General features: G+C 39.4%; 1 protein-coding gene across 1 annotated transcript; it reads left to right on the top strand.

The window, feature by feature from the left end:
* Positions 1-9,839: 9,839 nt before the first annotated feature.
* Positions 9,840-13,675, top strand: LOC143891167 (uncharacterized). The gene is made up of 4 exons (XM_077395803.1): positions 9,840-12,514; positions 12,616-12,899; positions 13,353-13,396; positions 13,529-13,675. Exons 1-4 carry the CDS (start codon positions 9,840-9,842, stop codon positions 13,673-13,675), a joined length of 3,150 nt encoding a protein of 1,049 aa, XP_077251918.1.
* Positions 13,676-22,975: the final 9,300 nt, after the last annotated feature.

The following is a 22,975-nucleotide window of genomic DNA, read 5'->3' as shown; positions in this document are numbered from 1 at the left end:
AATTTTTCGCAACATATTTTGAGCATAATGACTATTCTTTGGAGTCAGTTTTCCTTGTCTTGATTCCCATATATAGCCTTGATTTAGCTTAGAACCCATTTTTAGTGAGAACTTCTGGTTTGATCAGTTGTGTTTACATCCTTTTAGTCTCACTAGGCTAGTGGCATGTACGTGTCGCTCTTGTGGTCACAATTTATTCGTTACCCTTTGATTGTATATCTATTCTTTTGTTGTGTCATAGATTCAATTTGTATATCTATTATTCATTAGGATATGTTTATCTGTATACCTGTTTCTCCTTGAGATCTGGCCAATAGCTCATTCGCTATCCTTATAGCCATGGTCTACCATTCTGATCTTCTTGATCATACAATTGTTGGTATTCATCACCAGATTTAGATCCGGTTTATGACCTACTTCTGTCATCTTATGGTCGTGGTCTATTTTTCTGATCTATGGGCTACCTCTCATCTTTGATGAAAAATTCATTATCACAGATTTTATCCTTTTCATGTAATTGATTTTCAGATTACCCTGGTCATTTGTGAAATCCAAGTAGTGACTTGGTTTGGCAACCTAGAGGGGGGTGAATAGGATGTTTATAAAATTTTTACCTTTTGAAAACTTTTACTAAAATTTCACCCAAGACTTATCCCTTGTTTAATTGAGTTTGAAATAGTTGAACTTAAACAATATTACAAATTAATATAAGTTCAAAAGCCCTTGTTGATTAGCAAACTTAATTAGGTGATTTATAGCCTAGTTAGCAAAGGTACCAATATTCAATCAAAACCAAAATGCTAACTACTCACTCAATTCCAAATATGTAAGAATGCAAGCACAAATAAATAAGAAAGTGAGAGGGAGAGAAAGATAGAGAAATACCAACACAAGTGACACAAAGATTTATAGTGGTTCGGCAAACGGCCTACTCCACTCTACTCAAGGTCGCACTTGAGGATTTCCACTATTGAGACCTCCACGACGCCCGGCTCCGAGGCTTTTACACTCCAAGGGAATTAGATAAGGATGCCCTTCCACCTTTACAATGACTCTCCTTCTCCGCCGAGTTCTAAGCGCTTTCTCCCAAGGGAATTAAACACGGATGCCCTTGCCACCGATCGAATAAAGAAGAAGAAGAAGTATTAGCCTCTTACTAGGCTTGATTACAAGTTGTAGCTCACACACTTTCTCAAAAAATAATTTGCAAATGAAAGCCTAAACCAATCTCAAATGATTTTCCCAAAATCAAGGCACAATGGATTGGTGAGAAAAATTAACCCAAAAATGGTTGCAAATAAGTTTCTAGGGTTTGTTAAGGTTGGAACATGTTCATCTTGTATTTTAAACCCTTGAATGGGTATATATAAAGTCCCAACTCCATGTGACCGTTTGGGGGGTAAAACAGTCAAAACTGGGTCAAAAAATCAACTAGCCGTTGGGCCTCCAACGGCTATAATTTTTTGAGAAAATACACTTCTCGGAGTTCTGAGAGTTTTCTCGGAGTTCCGAGCTCGGAGCTCCGAGGGTTTCTCGGAGTTCCGAGAAACCAAACAGAGATTTAAGTTTAAGAACCTGGTGCATTTCTCGGAGCTCCGAGAATTTTCTCGGAGTTCCGAGCTCGGAGCTCCGAGAATAATTCTCGGAGTTCCGAGACTGGTTTCCAGCAAACAGTGTTGAACTTGTAAAATTCATATCTCCCTCATTTCTCGTCGGATTTTGATGTTCTTATACTCTACGGATATGAGAAAAATGAGAGCTATCTGTTAAAAATATTTTCAAAAATATTTGAAAATGTTTTAAATAAGTTTTGATAGGATTTAGTTGCTGGTCCAGGTTGTTGCTTCGGAACTCTGTTTTGTTCTTTCTTGTGTTGAATGCCATATGGGTCCCAACATGTTGGTACACCACCATGGCCATTCACTTATCCATTTAAGTCCTTAAAGGGTGTGTTAGTCTCTTTGAAAAACATATTTTAGGGGTTTTAAGATGTGCCTTGATCAAGAGAAAACACAAGAGAGAAAGGTGATACATACTACCCTTTTGAACACTCTCTTGAATGAACTCTTGAGCCAATCTTCATTTGATCTTCAATGTGGTTCTTGGATTGCTTGTGGGATCTTCACTTGAGCTCCTTGCTTTAACATCTTCCAAGGATGATGCCACCAATGTGTTCAAGCTCCTTTGCATGTTGATCCTCAAGCATGTGTTGTGTTGCATTGTGTAATGGCGATATGACATGTCAAGCATGTCAAGTTCCTGTCTAAGACACAACACTCAAGGCAACTGATCAGTCCATAAACGACTAATCAATTTGTATTTGTTAATCATCAAAACAAGGTGATTGACTGAACCCATGGGGAACCCTTGGGCTTACAATCTCCCCCTTTTTGATGATGACAAACCAAATTGATTAGATAGGTGGGAGGAACCTCTTATGAGGATTAGATGGACAATTTAATCATGACTACTCCCCCTCAACATATGCATGAGATATATTCAACAAGGTATAATACAAGAATGCATATGATAATGGATCTAATCAATTATACAAATTCTCCCCCTTTTGGCATAAGCAAAAAGGAAGAATTAAGCACTTAAGCACAATACATAAAGCATCAAGATATACAATGAGAATATGATGCTCCCCCTAGTTTCTTATCATGATTTACCAATTAAATTAATGTATATATGGCATGATAAGATATAATCAACATAGGAAAGGAATGACACAAAACAAATCAAGCCTATGTTGGAAAAACAAAGAGACATTCCAAATTTAGCACAACTTTTTAGGGTATATCTTAGTATATATATAATTCCAATATAAATCTACCCTATGACCCAAAATATAGTAATAGATTAGCAAGTTAAAGCTTATATTTTACTTATCATGAAAGAAATTAAGCAAGTTTTAGACTTAGCATGATAAGCCCCCCTTTTGTTTTTAAAATTCCTATTAGAATCTTATCATGAGGTGATGTGTAAGTATAGACTCATCATGATAAGCAAGAATATATATATTTCAAGTTAAAAATATATTCTTAAATTGTCATGCATAGAAATGGACATTTGATCCTAATATGGCCAACTATTAGGATATATGGCATGACAGTGAAACTTATCATGAAAATACAAATTTTCAAGTGAAAGTACACATGATAAGCAATCAAATTCATAGAGATTAAGATTACAAAGTATAATTTTCTCCTATGAATGGGAAACAAGAAAGATATTCAAGATTGAGCACAAAATTCAAAAAGATGAACATTTAAGCCTTTTTTTTTTTGTTTTTTTTTTTTTGTTAAAGTATGAACATATAAGCACGTATAGGTGGGGAATGAAAAAATGAACTATATAAGCAAGTCATTATAGTCATTTTAAACATGAATATAGCAAAGGTAATCTCTCCCCTTTGTATTTGTCATTTGCCTTATATAAAAACAAGGTATGACATTACACAATAGGCCAAAGATATGACAATTGAATGCTTGGCCATCAAAACTTATTCTTGGAATAGATGATACCAATCTAGATCATCCAAGATAAGTCTAAAAGCCTAAAAGATATGACTTTAAGTCCTAGGCTATGGGCTTTTTGTCTTAAAACAGTCACATGCTAGATGATACCAATTTAGGAGCATAAGACAAGCCCGAACTAACCACATATGGAGCAATCATGGCTCCTAATGGGTGTACTTATCATAATCCAAATGATATATACATTGAGTATCATATGATAAGCCACTAAGGACAAATCTTGACCTTTAAGCTCCCCCTTTGAAAATGAATCATGCAATGCATGAATCCAAAGGGATGTCCTTGCATAGACTCCAAAGGTTTTTGGATATATTTTCTAAAAGATACCAAGTTAAACTCAACCCTTGGGCTACAATGACACTTACTCTCCAAGTGTCGGTTTATCATGATAAAATGATAGACATAGTTTAGCTCATCATGATAAACATGCATAGCACAAAAGATTTTCAATCTTTGGCTCATGCTCCCCCTAAATGTGATATCATATTTTCAAATTCACGCTTTACTTCCTTAAGTATGTAACATACATAACTAGCTAGGGAGATCACATATAAATGTATACCTATTCATGTTTGAGATGTTGGCACAAGGCCAATTTATTAGATATTTTAATTAAGGTGAATGTACCATCTCCCTCTTAGAATCTAAGAAGGCTAAGGGCACCAATTGAGTGACTTTTAAAATTAATGGTTTAACATCTCATACGTGTAGATATTATCAAACAAGGGGTGATAACTATAGAATATATATATATATACCAATTTGAGTTCAATTCTATAGGACTAAGACATAGTGAGAATGGTCAATAAAATACCATGTCTTAGAGAGACATCCATGATTCATGAAGGTGAGAGTATACCTTATGAGAAAGATATGATCATCAAGGTTTCCATGGATAATCTACCATGTTTGGACACAAAGGGCATAACACATAATGTGCATGGTCCAAACATTACATCTACATCCACAACCACATGTAAAATGACAAGGCATTAGGCACAAGGTGCATAAGCCCTCTTGAAAACCAAAAATGTGTGGGAGGCACATATTCCCATCACAATCTAATGTATACAACCACCTTAATGAATTTTAATTTTACTCAAGTGAGTAAATGCCCAAATATGATTCTAGATTCCTATGATATTTTCATTTCAAGTGATACATTGAATCTAGGCATATTTTCAACTTCCTTACAAATTATATCCTTTTATGAATTTTGGGAAGAGACCAAGGATTTTAAAACCATTTAGGTTCAAGTCTTAAACCTATGGGTTTCCTTTGGTTTTGCTAGAAAGATGTGATCATTTAATGTAATTACTAGCAACTACCAATATGGGTTCAAATGCTAAGGATATACTTGTAGATTTAATTTGAACACATGGGCAAGTGATGTGGTTGTATATTCTATTAGGATCAAATTATGGTTTTCACATTAAATTCTATAGTGGCATGAATGTGGATGAATACTAAGTGCAATAAGATCTAAATCATAGTGTGTGCACTTAGAGTAGAACGTATAGATACATGAGAATCAAACAAGAATAAGTACATGGTATCTACACAAACAAATCTATCAAAAGATATTTCATTTTAAGCTCATTACCCCTAAATCTACTAATCATATGATGTGATTCAAGTAGGGGATTTTGGAACCCAAACCATCTTGGTTCCAAGCAAGTTTGCTCTAGGTGATAAGTCCTTTTTAACCCAAACAAACTTACTGCTTTTTACAAATCTAAACATACATTTAGATTTGTAATGTCCAAATCTACCACAAAAATCACAAGACATATATGAGTAGGTAGATGGACGGGATGAACATGATGATCTACAAGAATGGTCATGATGGCAATTATGTTTTACACTTTCTTGTAGTTTGTAATTTTCCAACTTTAATGTTTCATTCTTAATTATCAAATCATTGATTTCCGTTTTAAAATTCATTGATTCAAGAGATGAAAACATTTTGATTTTCTCTTCTTCTTCTTTAAGGAGTTGATTTTCCTCTCTTAGTGAAGCAATGGTATTACTTAGTTCAATAAAATCTTTTTTAAAAATTTCATTTTCTTCACTAAGATGTGCATGATCTATTTCCAGTGACCTAAACTCCTTGTGAATACTAGCTAAATTGTTTTTCAAGTTTGAATTCTTAGCTAGTTGATCTTCAAGTTTCTTATGTAATTCTTGGACATTTTCAACAAGTTCTTCAAGTGTGAATTCGGCATTATCCACGGGGTCTACATTAGATAATCCCATTAAGCACATGTTTTGATTTTGAAGATTTTCAATAGAGTCCAAAACATTTTTAGCATTTTTACAAGAGGATACTTTCTCATAAACGTGTGGTGGTAATGCACAACATGTTGCAATTAGGGCTTTTGTATTTAGTAAAGATAATTTTTTATTATATTCATTTAATCCTTTAGATTTAGCATTTAACATAAATCCATTTTCAATTATCTTTACCATATCTTTATCTAGACCTTTTAAGTATGTCTTCATATGGATCAACCACGATCCATAATCCGAACCATCCAAAATAGGAAGTCTAGATCCCATCTTTTAAGTTGCCAAAAAACTAGATCGCTTAACTCTTAACCGGTTAGGGTCTTAATCAAGAGCCCAAGCTCTGATACCAATTGAAATCCAAGTAGTGACTTGGTTTGGCAACCTAGAGGGGGATGAATAGGATGTTTATAAAATTTTTACCTTTTGAAAACTTTTACTAAAATTTCACCCAAGACTTATCCCTTGTTTAATTGAGTTTGAAATAGTTGAACTTAAACAATATTACAAATTAATATAAGTTCAAAAGCCCTTGTTGATTAGCAAACTTAATTAGGTGATTTATAGCCTAGTTAGCAAAGGTACCAATATTCAATCAAAACCAAAATGCTAACTACTCACTCAATTCCAAATATGTAAGAATGCAAGCACAAATAAATAAGAAAGTGAGAGGGAGAGAAAGATAGAGAAATACCAACACAAGTGACACAAAGATTTATAGTGGTTCGGCAAACGGCCTACTCCACTCTACTCAAGGTCGCACTTGAGGATTTCCACTATTGAGACCTCCACGACGCCCGGCTCCGAGGCTTTTACACTCCAAGGGAATTAGATAAGGATGCCCTTCCACCTTTACAATGACTCTCCTTCTCCGCCGAGTTCTAAGCGCTTTCTCCCAAGGGAATTAAACACGGATGCCCTTGCCACCGATCGAATAAAGAAGAAGAAGAAGTATTAGCCTCTTACTAGGCTTGATTACAAGTTGTAGCTCACACACTTTCTCAAAAAATAATTTGCAAATGAAAGCCTAAACCAATCTCAAATGATTTTCCCAAAATCAAGGCACAATGGATTGGTGAGAAAAATTAACCCAAAAATGGTTGCAAATAAGTTTCTAGGGTTTGTTAAGGTTGGAACATGTTCATCTTGTATTTTAAACCCTTGAATGGGTATATATAAAGTCCCAACTCCATGTGACCGTTTGGGGGGTAAAACAGTCAAAACTGGGTCAAAAAATCAACTAGCCGTTGGGCCTCCAACGGCTATAATTTTTTGAGAAAATACACTTCTCGGAGTTCCGAGAGTTTTCTCGGAGTTCCGAGCTCGGAGCTCCGAGGGTTTCTCGGAGTTCCGAGAAACCAAACAGAGATTTAAGTTTAAGAACCTGGTGCATTTCTCGGAGCTCCGAGAATTTTCTCGGAGTTCCGAGCTCGGAGCTCCGAGAATAATTCTCGGAGTTCCGAGACTGGTTTCCAGCAAACAGTGTTGAACTTGTAAAATTCATATCTCCCTCATTTCTCGTCGGATTTTGATGTTCTTATACTCTACGGATATGAGAAAAATGAGAGCTATCTGTTAAAAATATTTTCAAAAATATTTGAAAATGTTTTAAATAAGTTTTGATAGGATTTAGTTGCTGGTCCAGGTTGTTGCTTCGGAACTCTGTTTTGTTCTTTCTTGTGTTGAATGCCATATGGGTCCCAACATGTTGGTACACCACCATGGCCATTCACTTATCCATTTAAGTCCTTAAAGGGTGTGTTAGTCTCTTTGAAAAACATATTTTAGGGGTTTTAAGATGTGCCTTGATCAAGAGAAAACACAAGAGAGAAAGGTGATACATACTACCCTTTTGAACACTCTCTTGAATGAACTCTTGAGCCAATCTTCATTTGATCTTCAATGTGGTTCTTGGATTGCTTGTGGGATCTTCACTTGAGCTCCTTGCTTTAACATCTTCCAAGGATGATGCCACCAATGTGTTCAAGCTCCTTTGCATGTTGATCCTCAAGCATGTGTTGTGTTGCATTGTGTAATGGCGATATGACATGTCAAGCATGTCAAGTTCCTGTCTAAGACACAACACTCAAGGCAACTGATCAGTCCATAAACGACTAATCAATTTGTATTTGTTAATCATCAAAACAAGGTGATTGACTGAACCCATGGGGAACCCTTGGGCTTACAATTTGTCTATGCAAGGTTATCCCCCATTGTCTCCTGATCTTTGTCATATCTGAATTTTAGGTCTGATCATGGCGAATAATTTGTTAGACAAATGGATAGCTGAGACTGTTAAATCTTTTCCGTTAAGATGTGAAGAAAGGAGTGTGGCTGAGCGTTTCATCAGTTCTTTTACCCATCTGAATAGTCGCGATATAAATTGGAATTTTCTTCAAGCAGCTGCTGGATTTTGGGACCCTGTTTTTCATGTCTTTCGATTTGGGTCTTTTGAACTTTGTCCTGTATTTGAAGATTGGTGTGCCTTGCTAGAGCTTCCTCCTGAGGGACTTTGGATCCTACCTTCGAGCATAGACTCTCCTCATGATCTTTTTCGCAGATTATTCGAAAATAAGGTTGTGAAAGCTTTGCATTGCTTAACAGAGAAAAATGTGCAATTTCAGACCCTCATTGAGTTGTTTTCCAAAAACGTCAATCCTACTGACTCCCGTTTTCAGGAGTGTCGACGTAATACCTTAGTCTTTGCTGTCTTTGCACGCCATGTCCTTCGCAGAGACTCTAGTGCCGCCCCTTTCACTTTGTTGACCATAGTAGATCAGATAAATGAGGGGAGAAATCCTGTCCCTACAATGCTAGCCGAAACCTTTTATGGCTTAGACCTTATTGCTAGTAAAAAGGTGCAGGATAATTTTTTCGGCTGTGCTAAGCTGTTATATGTGTGGCTATGTGAGAAACTCACTATCCTTCAGCCACAAAACAGTATTGAGTACACTCTTAAGAGTTTTCATTCTTGGAAGACAAAGGTTAAGCAACTTCAGCTTAATGAATGGCACCATTGGCTGCAGAATGTAAGGGAAGACCAATTTCATTGGGTGAGTCAATCCTGTCCACAAATTATCACCAGCACCTACCCATACTCATTTGTTTATCTTATGGGTTTAGAAAAATCATCTTTCTATGCACCTTTGTGTTTCCCTCGTCAGATTACTGCAAACTCTTGTACTCCTAAGGTTATCACACCACCTAGCTGTGAAAACCTTACTCCTGATCTCATTGCATCCATAGTAGCTGCTTGGAGAGACAAAATCACGCAGAGGAGATCTGCTTTCGCGTCTAAACTTCGGAAGGGAGAAATACTGGAGGAGCCTACAAACCGGAGAACTCGAATTGGAGAGCTTTGAAGATTCCTTTTCATGAAGTTGTCATTTTAATTTCTTCAAATTTCATTGTAAATAGTTACTTTCATCCAATTGTTAACAAAGATTAATGTTTTGATTGTAACTACAATTTGACTATTGATCAATGGAATAGTATTCATGATTTTCTCTTATCTTTATTGGTTCAGAATACTTTATCTCAATTGTTACCGTTTTAATCAAGTATGTTAATTTTCAGCACAGGATTCTAAAATTGAGCAAACATCGCTCCCTCAAGTGTCAGTTAACCTGCGTGGTCTAGACAGTCAACCACGTCTAGACTCATTCGTCAGTTTGAACCGCTAACCCTACCTGAGCAATCTGCATCCTCTTCATCTGAATCCCTAGAATCTGTCCAAATGGCTGAACCCAATGATGCGCTAGCTAAAATTTAAGAGATGATGGTGAATCTTACCTGGGATATGGCCCGGTATAATAAAGAGAAGCAGGTGGCTGATCAATTGGAGATGCTGACAAAAGACATGGAAAGTTTGAAGCAGCAAGGCCCAAAGCAGTTCGATATATCCGAGCTGATAATGTCTCCGGAGTCACCTTACCCCCTAAATTCAAAACCCCCGATTATGACAAATATGATGGGACTGGGTATCCCCGGAATCATATGAGGTGGTTTATTGAGATGTCACAGCAGTATGGGCTAGCTCCTGAGCAAATGGCCAGGGTCTTTCCAATGTCTCTTACTGGGGTGGCGAAGAAGTGGTTTCTGCGTCGAAAGCCCGAAGAGGTGAAGACCTTGCAAAGCATCTCCAACAAATTTGTAGAGCAGTTTTCAATGGAGGAAGGAATAGAGGTTACCAAGAGGGACCTCAAGCAGTTAAAGCAAGGTCCGCTGGAGACCTTTACCTTTTTCATCCATCGTTGGCGTCGAAAGTCTGCCCAGCTAAGCGAGAGGCTATCAGAAGAAGATCAGATCAAGCTAGTGATCAAGGGTTTGTCGCCCCAGTATTTCCATTTTATGTCCCCTCAGCTTTACACCGATTTTGACCATCTGATTAAGACCGGGACGAGGACTGAGGATGCAATAGCTAAGGGTCTGAGGGCCAGACTTCCATCAGACATCAGGGAAGGAAAGAGGCCCGTGGTCGTACAGAAAGAAGTTGACCACGTAAACTATGTTCGCCCAGCGGCCAGGACTGTAACAGAGGTGGCGAGACCAGCGCCAGCACCAGTAGAGCAGAAACCTCAGAGGGACTTTGATCCACTCCCATACCCTTTACCTATGATTCTGAAAAAGTTGATAAGGGATAATAAAATCAGACTACCTGATATTAGGCCAGTAACTAACCTGTTGCCTCCATATTGGAGATTAGACCAGTATTGTGAATACCACAGAAATTCGGGTCATCTCACTGAAAGATGTCTGGCCTTAAAGCATGCGCTCCAGACTATGTTAGAGAAGGGAAAGCTTGAGGTGGAAAGGCCCAATGTAACTCAGAATCCCCTTCCTAATCATCGTGCAATTCCTCCTCCTGCGACGAACGCCATTTTTGTCGAGGAGCCATTTCTTGATCCATCCATTCTCATTTGTGCAATCACTCCTGATGAACCTTATATCCTAAGGTTTGACCCTGAAGAGATCGAAGAGATGGAAAGAGAAAGGTCTTATGCCATCTGGAGGGGCAGCACTAGTTTGGCAGAGGCGTCCTCTCCATATGTCCTTCGATGTGAGGATATTGAGGCGGAAGAGGAAACTCCTTATGTTCTAAGGATGGATGAATTCGAGGAAGAAGAGATGAATGAAATTCTATATGTTTTGAGAATGGATGCAGATGATTTACTTCTATTGAAAGATCAGTGTGACGAGCTTCGTCATGTTACCCGGGGTGGCCGAGTGTTTAAGCCAGCAGAATTGAGAGCAGAAAACCCTGCAGCAGCAGTAAGAGCAGCTGAGAATCAGGGGCAGAATAGGCCGAGTGCAGATGAGGAAGAAGATAATTTGTTGAAGCAGCTGAAGAAGACCCAAGCAAACGTTTCCATTTGGGGCCTACTTATGTCTTCGTCTAAGCACAGGAAGGTTGTACTCAAGGAGTTGAATGCTGCTCAGGTGCCAACTGAGATCACTCCCGATGAGTTAGTAAGCCTAGTCGCTGTAACTAGGACCTCCAAGGCAGTATCTTTCACAGATGATGATTTACCTCCTGAAGGAAGAGATCACGCCCGTTCACTCAAAATTACTGTAATCTGCAACAAGAAGAGGGAACCCGAAGTGTTAGTCGACAATGGGTCTGCTCTGAATATTTGTCCTCTGAGTACTGCCGCAACTTTGGGCTTTGGGCCCGGGGATTTCATTCCTTCAGAGCAGGGTATATTAGCGTATGATGGCACCCTGCAAGATGTCAACGGAACCCTGGCCACTGAAATCCAGATTGGGGGAGAAGACTTTGACATCGAATTTCAAGTATTGGACATTAAAGCTTCTTTCTTGCTGTTATTGGGTCGACCTTGGCTGCATAAGGTCGGAGTTATCCCTTCTACCCTTCATCAAAAGTTGAAGTTTGTTCATAACAACAGGGTAGTGACTGTAAAGGGTGACCCAGATTTAGAAATTGGACAGATTTCGGAGGAGCTCGTAGTTGGGAAGGAAGCCGATGTCAGTTTGACAGGTTTTTCACTGGAGGTGTCGGTCATATCCATGAAAGAAGCCATGGGCGAAGAAGTTTTCTTCTTGACTAGCATCAACTCGAATGTAGTCAGGATGATCAGTAAACAGGGTTATATTGCAGGCGCAGGGCTGGGCAAATATCATCAAGGCTCTACTGAGTGGCCTGTGTTCAGAACTTTCAATGGTCTCTTTGGCCTAAGATATGAGCCGACCGAGCAGGAGGTCAAAGAAATGAAAAAATACATGCTGAAATGGGCTGAGTGTCGCCGCCGGGGATTAGAATTGCCTATGGGGCCAATCAGTCTGATCAGAAACGGCATTTTCAGAAAAGAGGGGGCAGATTTTTCATTTTGCGGGTTTGCTGAGCCATGGACCGATGATGTGACAGGGCAGAGGTTTCCAGGCTTCGAAATTTTCTTTGACCTGGAGTTATCAGAAGCGCCAATGAGTGTGCGGATTACTAAGGAAGCACCGGAAACTGATTGGGCCGATGTTTTAGAGCCAGGTTGTCTGAATGGCATGTTTCAGATTGAATATCCAGTGGCAGCAGTGGTTGGCAGTGAGACCGAAGCATCAGAGGTGGCAGTGATAGGCAGAGATGCATTCATTCTGAACCCTGTAGAGTTAATCACCCCAGCCGAGGGACCCTTGACCAACTGGACCTCTCAGGTTTTACCTCGAGTAGTCTTTCAGTATAGTCCCGTTTCCTCAAAAGAGTCAGTAGTCTCTAAGTACACGTCTACTTCCCAGTCTGATATTGAGTTTTTTTATTCTAACGATTCTTTTGATGTAGGTACCGTAGAAGTCGATTTGGTTCCGGAGTCGGTGACGAGTCTCTTTCTAATAAGGTCGAGTCCAAGAATACTTTAGATGATGAGTTTATTTCTTCAACTGCACATATGCCACAGTTGGCTGAGTTCAATGTTGAGTTGTCTGTTGAGTCTGTGAATACATCGTTAGAGTCCAATACAATGCCTGCTGTGGGCTATCCTATTCTTGATGTAACCAATTCTATGAATGAAATGAAAGACTCTTTTACATACATTCCTGTTTCTGTTTCTCCTGTTTCCATTTCAAGTACTGAATCTGCTCTTAAAACTGATAATATTAATACTGATAATCAAGATTCCCCCTCTGATGAGGATGCCGACGAAACTCCCCTTGAAATCAAACATATGATTCAACAAGAGGAGAGTCGCCGAGCAAGACCGCTCGAAGAGGAAATTAAAACCGTAAATATTGGTGACGAAACCTTAATTCGGGAAATATGAATTGGCAAAACTTTATCTCCCGAAGAGCGTGAGGAATTAATCACTTTACTTAAGGAGTTCAAGGAGGTTTTTGCTTGGTCTTATGATGACATGCCGGGATTGAGCGAAGACATTGTCCAGCATCGATTGCCTCTAATCCCTGGCGCGAAGCCAAAGAAGCAAAAACTCTGAAAACTTAAAACAGAATGAGAGTTAAAAGTTCATGACGAAGTTAAAAAGCTATTAGAAGTAAAATTCATTCAAGTTGTTGAATATCCAGAATGGCTAGCGAATATAGTGCCGGTGCCCAAAAAGGACGGAAAGGTCAGGATGTGTGTGAACTTCAGGGACCTCAACAGGGCGAGTCCGAAGGACGATTTCCCGCTTCTGAACATTGATCTTCTGGTGGACAATATAGCTAGTCATGCTCTGTTATCTTTTATGGATGGGTTTTAGGGATACAATCAGATTAGGATGGCGCCGGAAGATATGATCAAGACAGCGGTTACTACTCAGTGGGGAACTTACTATTACAGAGTAATGCCTTTTGGGCTGAAGAATGCACACTACTTATCAGAGAGCTGCGACTACTCTTCTTCATGATATGATCCACAAAGAAGTCGAAGTCTATCTAGATGATATGATCGTCAAGGGAAAGACTCGACCGGAACATACTGTCGCTTTAAGAGAATTCTTTGAAAGAATCAGACAGTATCAGCTTCGTCTGAACCCCATCAAGTGTGTATTCGGGGTTACTTCAGGAAAGCTACTTGGATTCATGGTGAGCGAAAGGGGAATTGAAGTAGATCCTCAGAAAATCAAAGCGATTCAGGAGATGGAACCACCGAAGACCGAAAAGCAGATCCGAGGTTTTCTCGGAAAAGTTCAGTATCTGAGACAGTTTATAGCTCATCTGACTATGTCCTGTGAGCCTATTTTCAAGCTTCTGAAGAAGAATTCATCGAAGAAATGGACCGAAGAATGCCAGGTGGCTTTTGAAAAGATCAAGCAGTGTTTGTCCTTACCTCCCGTTTTATCCCCTGTCATCCTGGGTCAGCCATTGTTGTTGTATTTATCCATCACGGATACAACGATGGGTTGTATGCTCGCTCAGCAAGATTCAGGGTCTAAGAAGGAGAGGCCCGTATACTACATCAGCAAGAAGATGCTAGAATACGAAGTGAAGTATACAATCTTGGAGAAGACCTGTCTAGCACTAGTTTGGGCAACTCAGAGGCTCAGACATTATTTGTTATCAAGCAAGGTACTTCTGCTTTCACGGATGGATCCGTTGAAGTATTTGTTTGAGAAGCCTGCTCTTACTAGAAGAACCGCAAGGTGGTTATTATTGTTATCTGAGTTCGACATTACTTATGTCACTCAAAACTCTGTTAAAGGGCGGGTCATCGCAGAACATTTAGCTGATTCCCCTGTAGAAGAGAACGCATTCCTGAAGGCTGAATTTCCTGATGAAGAGATTATGGATGTTGAAGAAGATACTCCAAATACCAGATGGGCAATGCATTTTGATGGTGCAGTCAATAACCAGGGTCAGGGAGTAGGAGCAGTACTCGTATCCCCTCAGAAAGAGTATATTCCTATATCTATCAAGTTGCAGTTTTAGTGCACCAACAACATGGCAGAGTATGAGGCTTGTATTGCAGGACTGGAGGCAGCCTTAGCTTTGCAGATTCAAGACATTGATGTGTTTGGAGATTCCATCTTGATCATTTGCCAGACTAATGGAAAATGGAAGACTCGGGAAGATAGATTGATCCCGTATAATGCATATCTGGAATCTTTGGTCAAGAAGTTCAGGAGTATTACATTTACTCACTTGTATAGAACAAAGAATCATTTTGATGATGCTTTGGCTACACTGGCTTCTATGTCAGACATTTCAGCAACAATGGAGGTCCAGCCGCTTACAGTTCGATTGCAATGGGAGCTAGCGCATGTGAACGTTATTGAAATAGCAGCCAGGTGTCCAGATGGAAAGCCCTGGTATACAGACATCAAGAATCTCATATCTGGTGAAGGGCATCCACCTGAGGCTTCTGGAAAAGAGCGAAGAACCCTTCAGAAATTAGCTGCCAATTTTGTTATTTGTGGTGGTCAGTTATATCACAGATCCTTTGATGGAATCCAGCTTTTGTGTGTTGAAGAAGACAAAGCAGCTGAGCTTATTGAACATACTCATGAAGGTGTTTGTGGACCTCACATGAACGGAAAGATGATATCTAGAAAGATCCTTAGACTTGGATTCTATTGGCCTACAATGGAAGCATATTGTTTTGCCTTTGTAAAGAAGTGCCATAAATGTCAAGTTTACGCAAACCTTATTCATGTACCTCCCTCAGAGTTGCATTCTCTCACTTCGCCGTGGCCGTTTTCAGTGTGGGGAATAGATATCATTGGGAAAGTATTTCCGAAGTCATCCAGCGGACATGAGTATATTTTGGTTGCCATCGACTACTTTACGAAGTGGATTGAAGCTGCTTCTTATACTTCTTTGACTTCTACCTCTGTTGTGAAGTTTATCCGTACAAACATTATTTGTAGATATGGAGTACCTCTTGAGTTAATCTCAGATAATGGTTCTCACTTCAAGAAGGAAGTAGCACACTTGTGTGAAGAGTTTAAAATAAAGCATCATAAGTCGTCTCCTTATAGGCCGTAGACGAATGGAGCCGTTGAAGCAGCAAATAAGAACATCTAGGTAATCATCAGCAAGATAGCAGAAACTTACAAAGACTGGTCAAACAAGCTTCCTTATGCTTTGTGAGCTTACAGGACGTCGATCAGATCTTCTACAGGTGTCACTCCGTATTCTTTAGTGTATGGAATGGAAGCAGTTTTGCCTGTTGAACTCAGAATCCCATCTTTAAGAATGATGATAGAGGCAAGCTTGCCAGAATCTGAATGGGCGAAGGCCAGACATCAGGAACTGCAGATGATAGATGAGAAGAGGCTACGAGCTCTGTACCATATCCAGGGGTATCAAAGGCGGATTGAAAGGGCACTCAATAAGAAGGTTCGTGTCCGAGATTTGAAGCTAGGGGATCTTGTCTTGAAGTCCTATAGGGCACCGGTATTTGATCCGAGAGGGAAGTTTTGTCCAAATTGGTCTGGTCCTTATATTGTCGACGAAGTCCTGCCGGGAAAAGCCGTAAGACTCCTCGATGAAAATGGAGAAAATTAACAGAACCTACAAACCTGGATCAGTTAAAGAAATATTACGCCTAAAACACTGGAAGGCCATCTTTGGATGACTTGAGCTTTTTAAGCCAATAGCCTAAATTTCAAAAATGAAAACCCTTTTTGCTAAACTCCTTTGAGCCAAAAGCAAAACCTCTTTGTCAAACTTAACCAGGGGCATCTTTTATGTCTTTCGTCATAAAAGATATTAACCTCGAACTACGCGGGACCTGATTCCCAATTTCTTTGGGGATACGTAGGCAGTCTGGAGGGTCCAGATTCGGTCTAATTGCTCAAAACTTACCAAATATTAACCTGTTTGAACCCAAGCCTACCTAAAAGTCCTTCTGGTGTTATTGGCCCAGGTTTGTAAAAAAAAAAAAAAAAGAAAGAAAAAAGTGGAGTCTCAGACCCGCTAGACTGAAAATCCGAAAGGGCGGTCTAGGCAAAAGTCAGGGCATTAAGCCTGCTGGATGGAAAACCTGCAAGGGCAGGCAGTCTAGGCAAAAATTAAGGCGTGCGGTCCGCTGAATCGAAACCCTAAAAAGGGCAATTCAGTCATGGCAGTGATTTCACAAAGGACAAAGCTTCTGAAAGCCAATTGTACTTCCGTTTTTGGCATTACCTCAGAGTCTGAGTAAGCGCCAGCATAATTTCTTTCAATACTTCTTCAAGTTAAAGTGGTTAAAACTAAGTAATCCAAAGGAGGTAATAACCATGACTGAAATACCGAAAAGAGGAATGAAACACTTTTAGATATGGTATTCAAAAGATCCTAAGAGCGGTAGACTGTTACCACCTTAAACATTTATCGAATTAAGAAGCAGATTCAGTCTCTTTTAGAGTCTATGTTGTGCATTTGTCAAAGTTTTCGTCTGTCATTTGTCAAAGTCCCGTTTATCGTGTGTCAAAATCTTTCATTGTCAAAGTCAGGTCTTTAAGGTCAGGTTTAGCCTTTACTTCCCTTGAGGCTGGGGTGATAAGCTTTAAAGCAAGAAGTGGCATCTCCTGTGGACATAGCCGAGCAGAGCAGAGTTCAGAAGGGGTAGCTTTTCAAGTTTATTCAGAATATTATCTCAAAGTTCAGAAAGAAGAATGCTTTGAGCAGAACCAATTTTCTTGTATTTGTAAAAGCTTTGTAACCGCAAGCATTTTTTTGAAATGATAGCCTTTAGTTGAACCCTTGCGTTTAGCTCTCTTATGAATCTTGTAATGGAAATTAAATCATATTAGGGGCATCTTTTACGACTTGGTTTCCCAAGTCATAAAAGACGTCGAACAAAACTTTAGGGTTGAGATGGCTATTCTTATCAAATAAAGATAAGAGAAGTTTGAACACCCCCTTTCGAGCTAGGCTCCTTGATCAGTTTTTCAGAAAAATCCAATCCTCATTGGAATTTAAAATTTAGTTTTGCATTTTTCAAAATATAGGCAGAGTTTTGGTTTACTTGTTTAAAGGGGCCAATGCCCGCAAGATTTCATCAAATGTCTTTGAGTTATACCTTTGGTAAAGGTTGTGATTTTCAAATCTATTTCAGCTATGCTATGTTTTAACTATCTTTCCTCCTCTCTGACCTCTAGGAGGTTATGTTAGAAGCGATCTGACCTTCATTTTCAGAATTAAAAAAAAAAAACTTGAGATATCATCCCCCGTCTGGTATTGAAAGTTTGAGTCTTCTCAAATATTCTCTACCCATCTTGTATTCCGGTATTGAAAGTTTGAGTCTTCTCAAACATCCTTTACCCGTTTTGAAATCTGGTATTGAAAATTTGAGTCTTCTCAAATATTCTTTACCCGTTTTGAATGATCTGGCTCTCGATTTCAGGATTAAAACTCGATGTGTCATCATCCTATCCGGTATTGAAAGTTTGAGTCTTCTCAAACATTCTTCACCCGTTTTGAAATCCGGTATTGAAAATTTGAGTCTTCTCAAATATTCTTTACCCGTTTTGAATGATCTGGCTCTCGATTCCAAGATAAAAACTCGATGTATCATCATCCTATCCGGTATTGAAAGTTTAAGTCTTCTCAAACATTCTTTACCCGTTTTGAAATCCGGTATTGAAAGTTTGAGTCTTCTCAAACATTCTTCACCCGTTTTGAAATCCGGTATTGAAAATTTGAGTCTTATCAAATATTCTTTACCTGTTTTGAATGATCTGGCTCTCGATTCCAAGATAAAAACTCGATGTATCATCATCCTATCCGGTATTGAAAGTTTGAGTCTTCTCAAACATTCTTTACCCGTTTTGAAATCCGGTATTGAAAATTTGAGTCTTCTCAAATATTCTTTACCCGTTTTGAATGATCTGGCTCTCGATTCCAGGATAAAAACTCGATGTATCATCATCCTATCCGGTATTGAAAGTTTGAGTATTCTCAAACAATCTTTACTCGTTTTGAAATCCGGTATTGAAAATTTGAGTCATCTCAAATATTCTTTACTCGTTTTGAATGATCTGGCTCTCGATTCCAGGATAAAAACTCGATGTATCATCATCCTACTCGGTACTGAAAGTTTGAGTCTTCTCAAATATTTTTTTACTCGTTTTGTATCCGGTATTGATAGTTTGAGTCTCCTCAAACATTCTCTACCCGTCTTGTATTCCGGTATTGATAGTTTGAGTCTTCTCGAATATTCTTTACCCGTTTTAGCACCCGATAATTAGCCGAGTGATTCTTGGTTTAATTTATCAATCAAAATTTTCAATCTTTGATGCGAGCACCGAGTTAAGAGTCGATGAGGGACTATCTCACAAGTACATTTGCAGAGTTAGAGTCCGGTGAAAAGCTGTTTCGCCAATTTGTTTTTATGTAAACCTTTTTCAAAACAAAAAATCCAAAATTTAATCTTTTAAAGCCAGGTCGGCCAAAATGCGTTGTCTAATCGGCTTTGCCATTCGTGTGACAAGCACACTCTGACAAAGAGGGGCATCTGTAGACACCCCATTTGACCGAACCCTTTCATGTTTTGTTTTAAATAATTGCCCTAATAAACTAGTGTTCTAAGGTCCCACTAGAATCCCCATAAAATTTCATCAAAATCCGAGCTAATTTGCCCAGCGATCAAACCTCAGAAAGTGTCGTGGTACAAGTTTAGAAGGGTGGCGATTTAGCCAGAAAGGGGGTTGTGCTGGAATTTGGAAAACCAGTTCAAATTTACCATTTTGGGCTGTCCAGGAGGATATGTGGGTACGCAGATTAGTGTACAGCATAATTTAGGGGTGTATTATCCGAGGGCAGGGCAATTTCGTAAATAAGAAAGATTCCTTTCTTCCTTTTCAAGAAATGATTAAAACCTAATCTAGTTTAAGGGAGGTTTAGGACTAGGATTAGTTATAAGGGAATATTAGGAAGCTTCCTAGGTGGTTAAAGAGCCTTAAATCCCCACCCTTGAACATAAAGGGAATTTGAAGGGTTGAGATCAAGTTTCTAAAGAGATATTTCCATAATGTTTCCCCCCTTGCTATTGCCCAAGACCACATTTGTCTTGGAAAATGGTAGTGATAAATACTCCATAAGGGTTGTCCGAGGCAATGAAAGGGGAGCCGAATATATCATTTAACCTTGGGTATGTTTTACCTGGCCGCCCCCTCCTTGTGCAAAGAATCAGTTATATATACACTCGAATGGGCTGTCCTGGAGGAAATGGGGGGGTCGGATTTATCACTTCCCTTTCCATACAAAAGCCCGTCGAGCTAGGGTTTTAGGAGAGGCTGATTTTGGCTAACAGAGAAAGAGAGACAGGAGGAGGAAAAACAGCATCCCTAATATCCAAACCGCATCCCATCTCCTTCATCCACCTCCGATCGTCTTCCTCTTCTTCTCCATCTTAGCCACCTAATCCCATCCCCATCGCCACTTCATCTCTCTTCTCAGCCATTGTTGGAGCTCCAATTCCGACCACCATCTCCGTTTAACCGGCCACCATCTCCGGCCAAACCCCTATCTTCCCCAGCCAAACCGCACCGGAATCCAACCGCCTTCCCTCCAGTCAAAGACCACCATCACTACCTCCTTCTACCACCACCTCCAATCACCATTTCCATTTCTCCAAACCCACCTCCATTAACTCCGGCCGGCCACCACCATCAAACCCTCTCTCTCGGTCCACCATCAAACCCATATTCAACCCTAAACCTCCACCTTCAAACCCATTCCATTTTCCCCATCAACCTCTATTGAAACCCTCCTCCATTAAATCCCTATTAAACCCTCCTTCACCCATGGCAAAACCCCATCTCTATCAAACTCACCACCAACTTTTTCTAATTCCGGGAATCTCACCGGAATCCGGTCACAACTCCCATTAATTCCGATCATCCCCATCGTCCTTCTCCCTACATATTCCACAATCTTCTCTGCAAATCCGACCCACCATCACAGCCACCATCATCTCTATTCATCTTCACCATTTTCTTCAATCCCTTTGAAACCCTCTTTGAAAGCCATACCAACAGATCCCATTCTCTTCATTTCTCATACCCAAGCACCCAAAACCCACTTCGATCTCCCTATTACCCAAACCCATAAATCTTCTCTCACAGCCACCATCAAACCATCTTCTCCAAATCCCAAACCCACATCCGCTATCAGCCTACTATCTTCTTCATTTCGAACCCGAAACCCTCAACCTCCTCTATTGAAGCTCCGACTGCATTTTGGCCATTCTCTGGTTAGATTTTAATCGGATCTTCATCAGCAAGTTTCGTCAATTTCGAAATGTAAGATCTGCAGCCAAGGAAAAATTGCAGAGGAAAGAAAGGGAGATAATTCAGAGAGTTAAATTCCAAGGAGGTAACTCTAATCTGATCTTTTCCTTTGGTTCTATGGTTATTATTCTTTACTTTCTATGTTAATTATATGTTTATCTTGAAATTTAACATGAGGAAAATGATTTTTGTCCTTACTGATGAAAGGCGAATTAGATGCTGCTACATGCTTGTATTTTAGCATATATTTTGGATGGTTTTATATGGATTCAAGAGTATTTGGTTCACTGGAATTGTATGCGCAGCATTTATATCAGTTTCTTCTTCATACTTATTAAAATTTAGAGAAGGCAGAAGTTGAGTGGCTCCATTCTGAGTTTCTCTGTACTCCTATGGTTGCAATTTCTGGAAGTGAGCCATGAGCTTCGGTTGTCATTTTTGGAAGGTTAATGAAATTCTACCATTTCTTTGTGTTTAGAAGGCCATCATTTTCTTGTGATGGAATGCTTTATGTTGTGATTTACCCGAATCCTTGTATCAGTTCCTTATGTACAAAAGATTCATCCAGTTGAATAATTTGATAGATGTTGTTGCCGAAATTGTGAGAATCTAATTGTTATTAGAATGTTATAATAATTTGGTGCTCTCATTATCATTAGAATGTGATTTTCATGATGACATTTGCTTTAAAACCTTTTTGTCTGTAACAATCTTTGAGCTGAAATTCTTTTCTTGGTCTGTAACAGCCTTTGGGCTGAAATTCTTTCTGAAGTTCTTTTTGCCCTGTGTAATTTCAATTTATGACCATTGCAACCATTGGAAGTTAAGATTTCAAAAGCAAATTTTGAGTGGAAAGTATTTGATTAAAGTACTTGAGAAAGGCAGTTGAAGATCAAGCCGTGGAGGCAAGCAAGTGCATGTAAGGTTTTAAGTTAGAGCATGCAACTACTGCGATTTTCTTTTAGAACCTCAGAAATAACAGTAAAAGACCATTGTGGGTAGAGTCTTATGAAAGTATGATGTTGAAGGTATCTTGCTTGAAGGAAAGTGTTCATACCCTTGCTACCGCTACTTCATGTGATAAAATTGCTAGTTGTTCCCTTGTATCTTCTTCCCTTTTATAAGGGACTCGCCCAGTCCCTTAATAGTGTACTTCAGGTCGTGTCCTTTTTTTTATCCTCATTGTGGGGGGCGATGAAGGCGTTAGCATAAGCCCATCATTAGAGGGTCTTACCTGGTTGTGATAGTACCCTTTTCCTCTTCTTCTCCTTTCAGGTGCCTTTAAGTCTTAGAAGGCTCTTTCTCTCGAAAGGGCAGTGAGGACGATGATAGAGATACTTTGAGCCCTCCTTTGTTTATAGGAGACTTGCCCAGTCTCATCAGAACCCTTGTTTACGTCATTTGTGTCTTGGAGACAAGCCTTGTCTCATATAGAGAGTTTCCCCTTTAGGAGGCTTACCTAGCCTCATGTTAGAGTGGCCTCCTCTTTTAGAGCGAGTCTTTGACTTGGTAGTGTTATTAGAGAGTCTCTGACTCATTTGTACTCCCTCCCTAGTGTTATTAGTTAAGAGTTTTTCCATTAGAGACTAACTCAGTCATATAGAGCCTTCCCTGCTTGGGATCTTAGATTATTTTCTCTGTTCTTGGGGCACTAACTTTCTTGTTGTGGATTGTCTCTTTGAGACACTAGTTGTTTGTTCGGGTTTTCCCCTTTAGCTTTAGGGCTTTGCCCTAGTTTATGGTTGTACTTGCGTGTTTCCTTTAAGAGTGAAAACATTTAAAGGCCTGAAACATTGGAAAAGCTTTAAAATCCAAAAAAGCATTGAAATATCTTTAAATACAAAACATTTGAAAACTTTAAAAAATCTAAAGTGTTAAAGTTTTAGGAGCATATTAGGAGAGTTCGTTTCGAACTACGTTGGCTTGATCCTCTTCCACGAGCTACGTAGTGCAGCTTGGGATCTTCATCCCAAGTCCAGCCAAACTTTGTAA

Source organism: Tasmannia lanceolata, unplaced genomic scaffold (assembly GCF_043159265.1).
Source record: "Tasmannia lanceolata isolate RefF3 unplaced genomic scaffold, GAP_Taslan_0.1 ptg000013l, whole genome shotgun sequence".
NCBI classification, from domain to species: Eukaryota; Viridiplantae; Streptophyta; class Magnoliopsida; order Canellales; family Winteraceae; genus Tasmannia; species Tasmannia lanceolata.
The sequence above is the reverse complement of the archived record's forward strand: the minus strand, read 5'-3'. Positions and strand labels throughout refer to the sequence as shown.

Bases quoted from the DNA above. Each gene is read 5' to 3' on its own strand.
- LOC143891167 (XM_077395803.1), top strand. From the start codon at position 9,840: ATGTCACAGCAGTATGGGCTAGCTCCTGAGCAAATGGCCAGGGTCTTT. The intron at 12,515-12,615 runs GTATAGTCCCGT...CTTTTGATGTAG, and splicing joins TTACCTCGAGTAGTCTTTCA to GTACCGTAGAAGTCGATTTG. The intron at 12,900-13,352 runs GTACTGAATCTG...TTGAATATCCAG, and splicing joins TTCTCCTGTTTCCATTTCAA to AATGGCTAGCGAATATAGTG.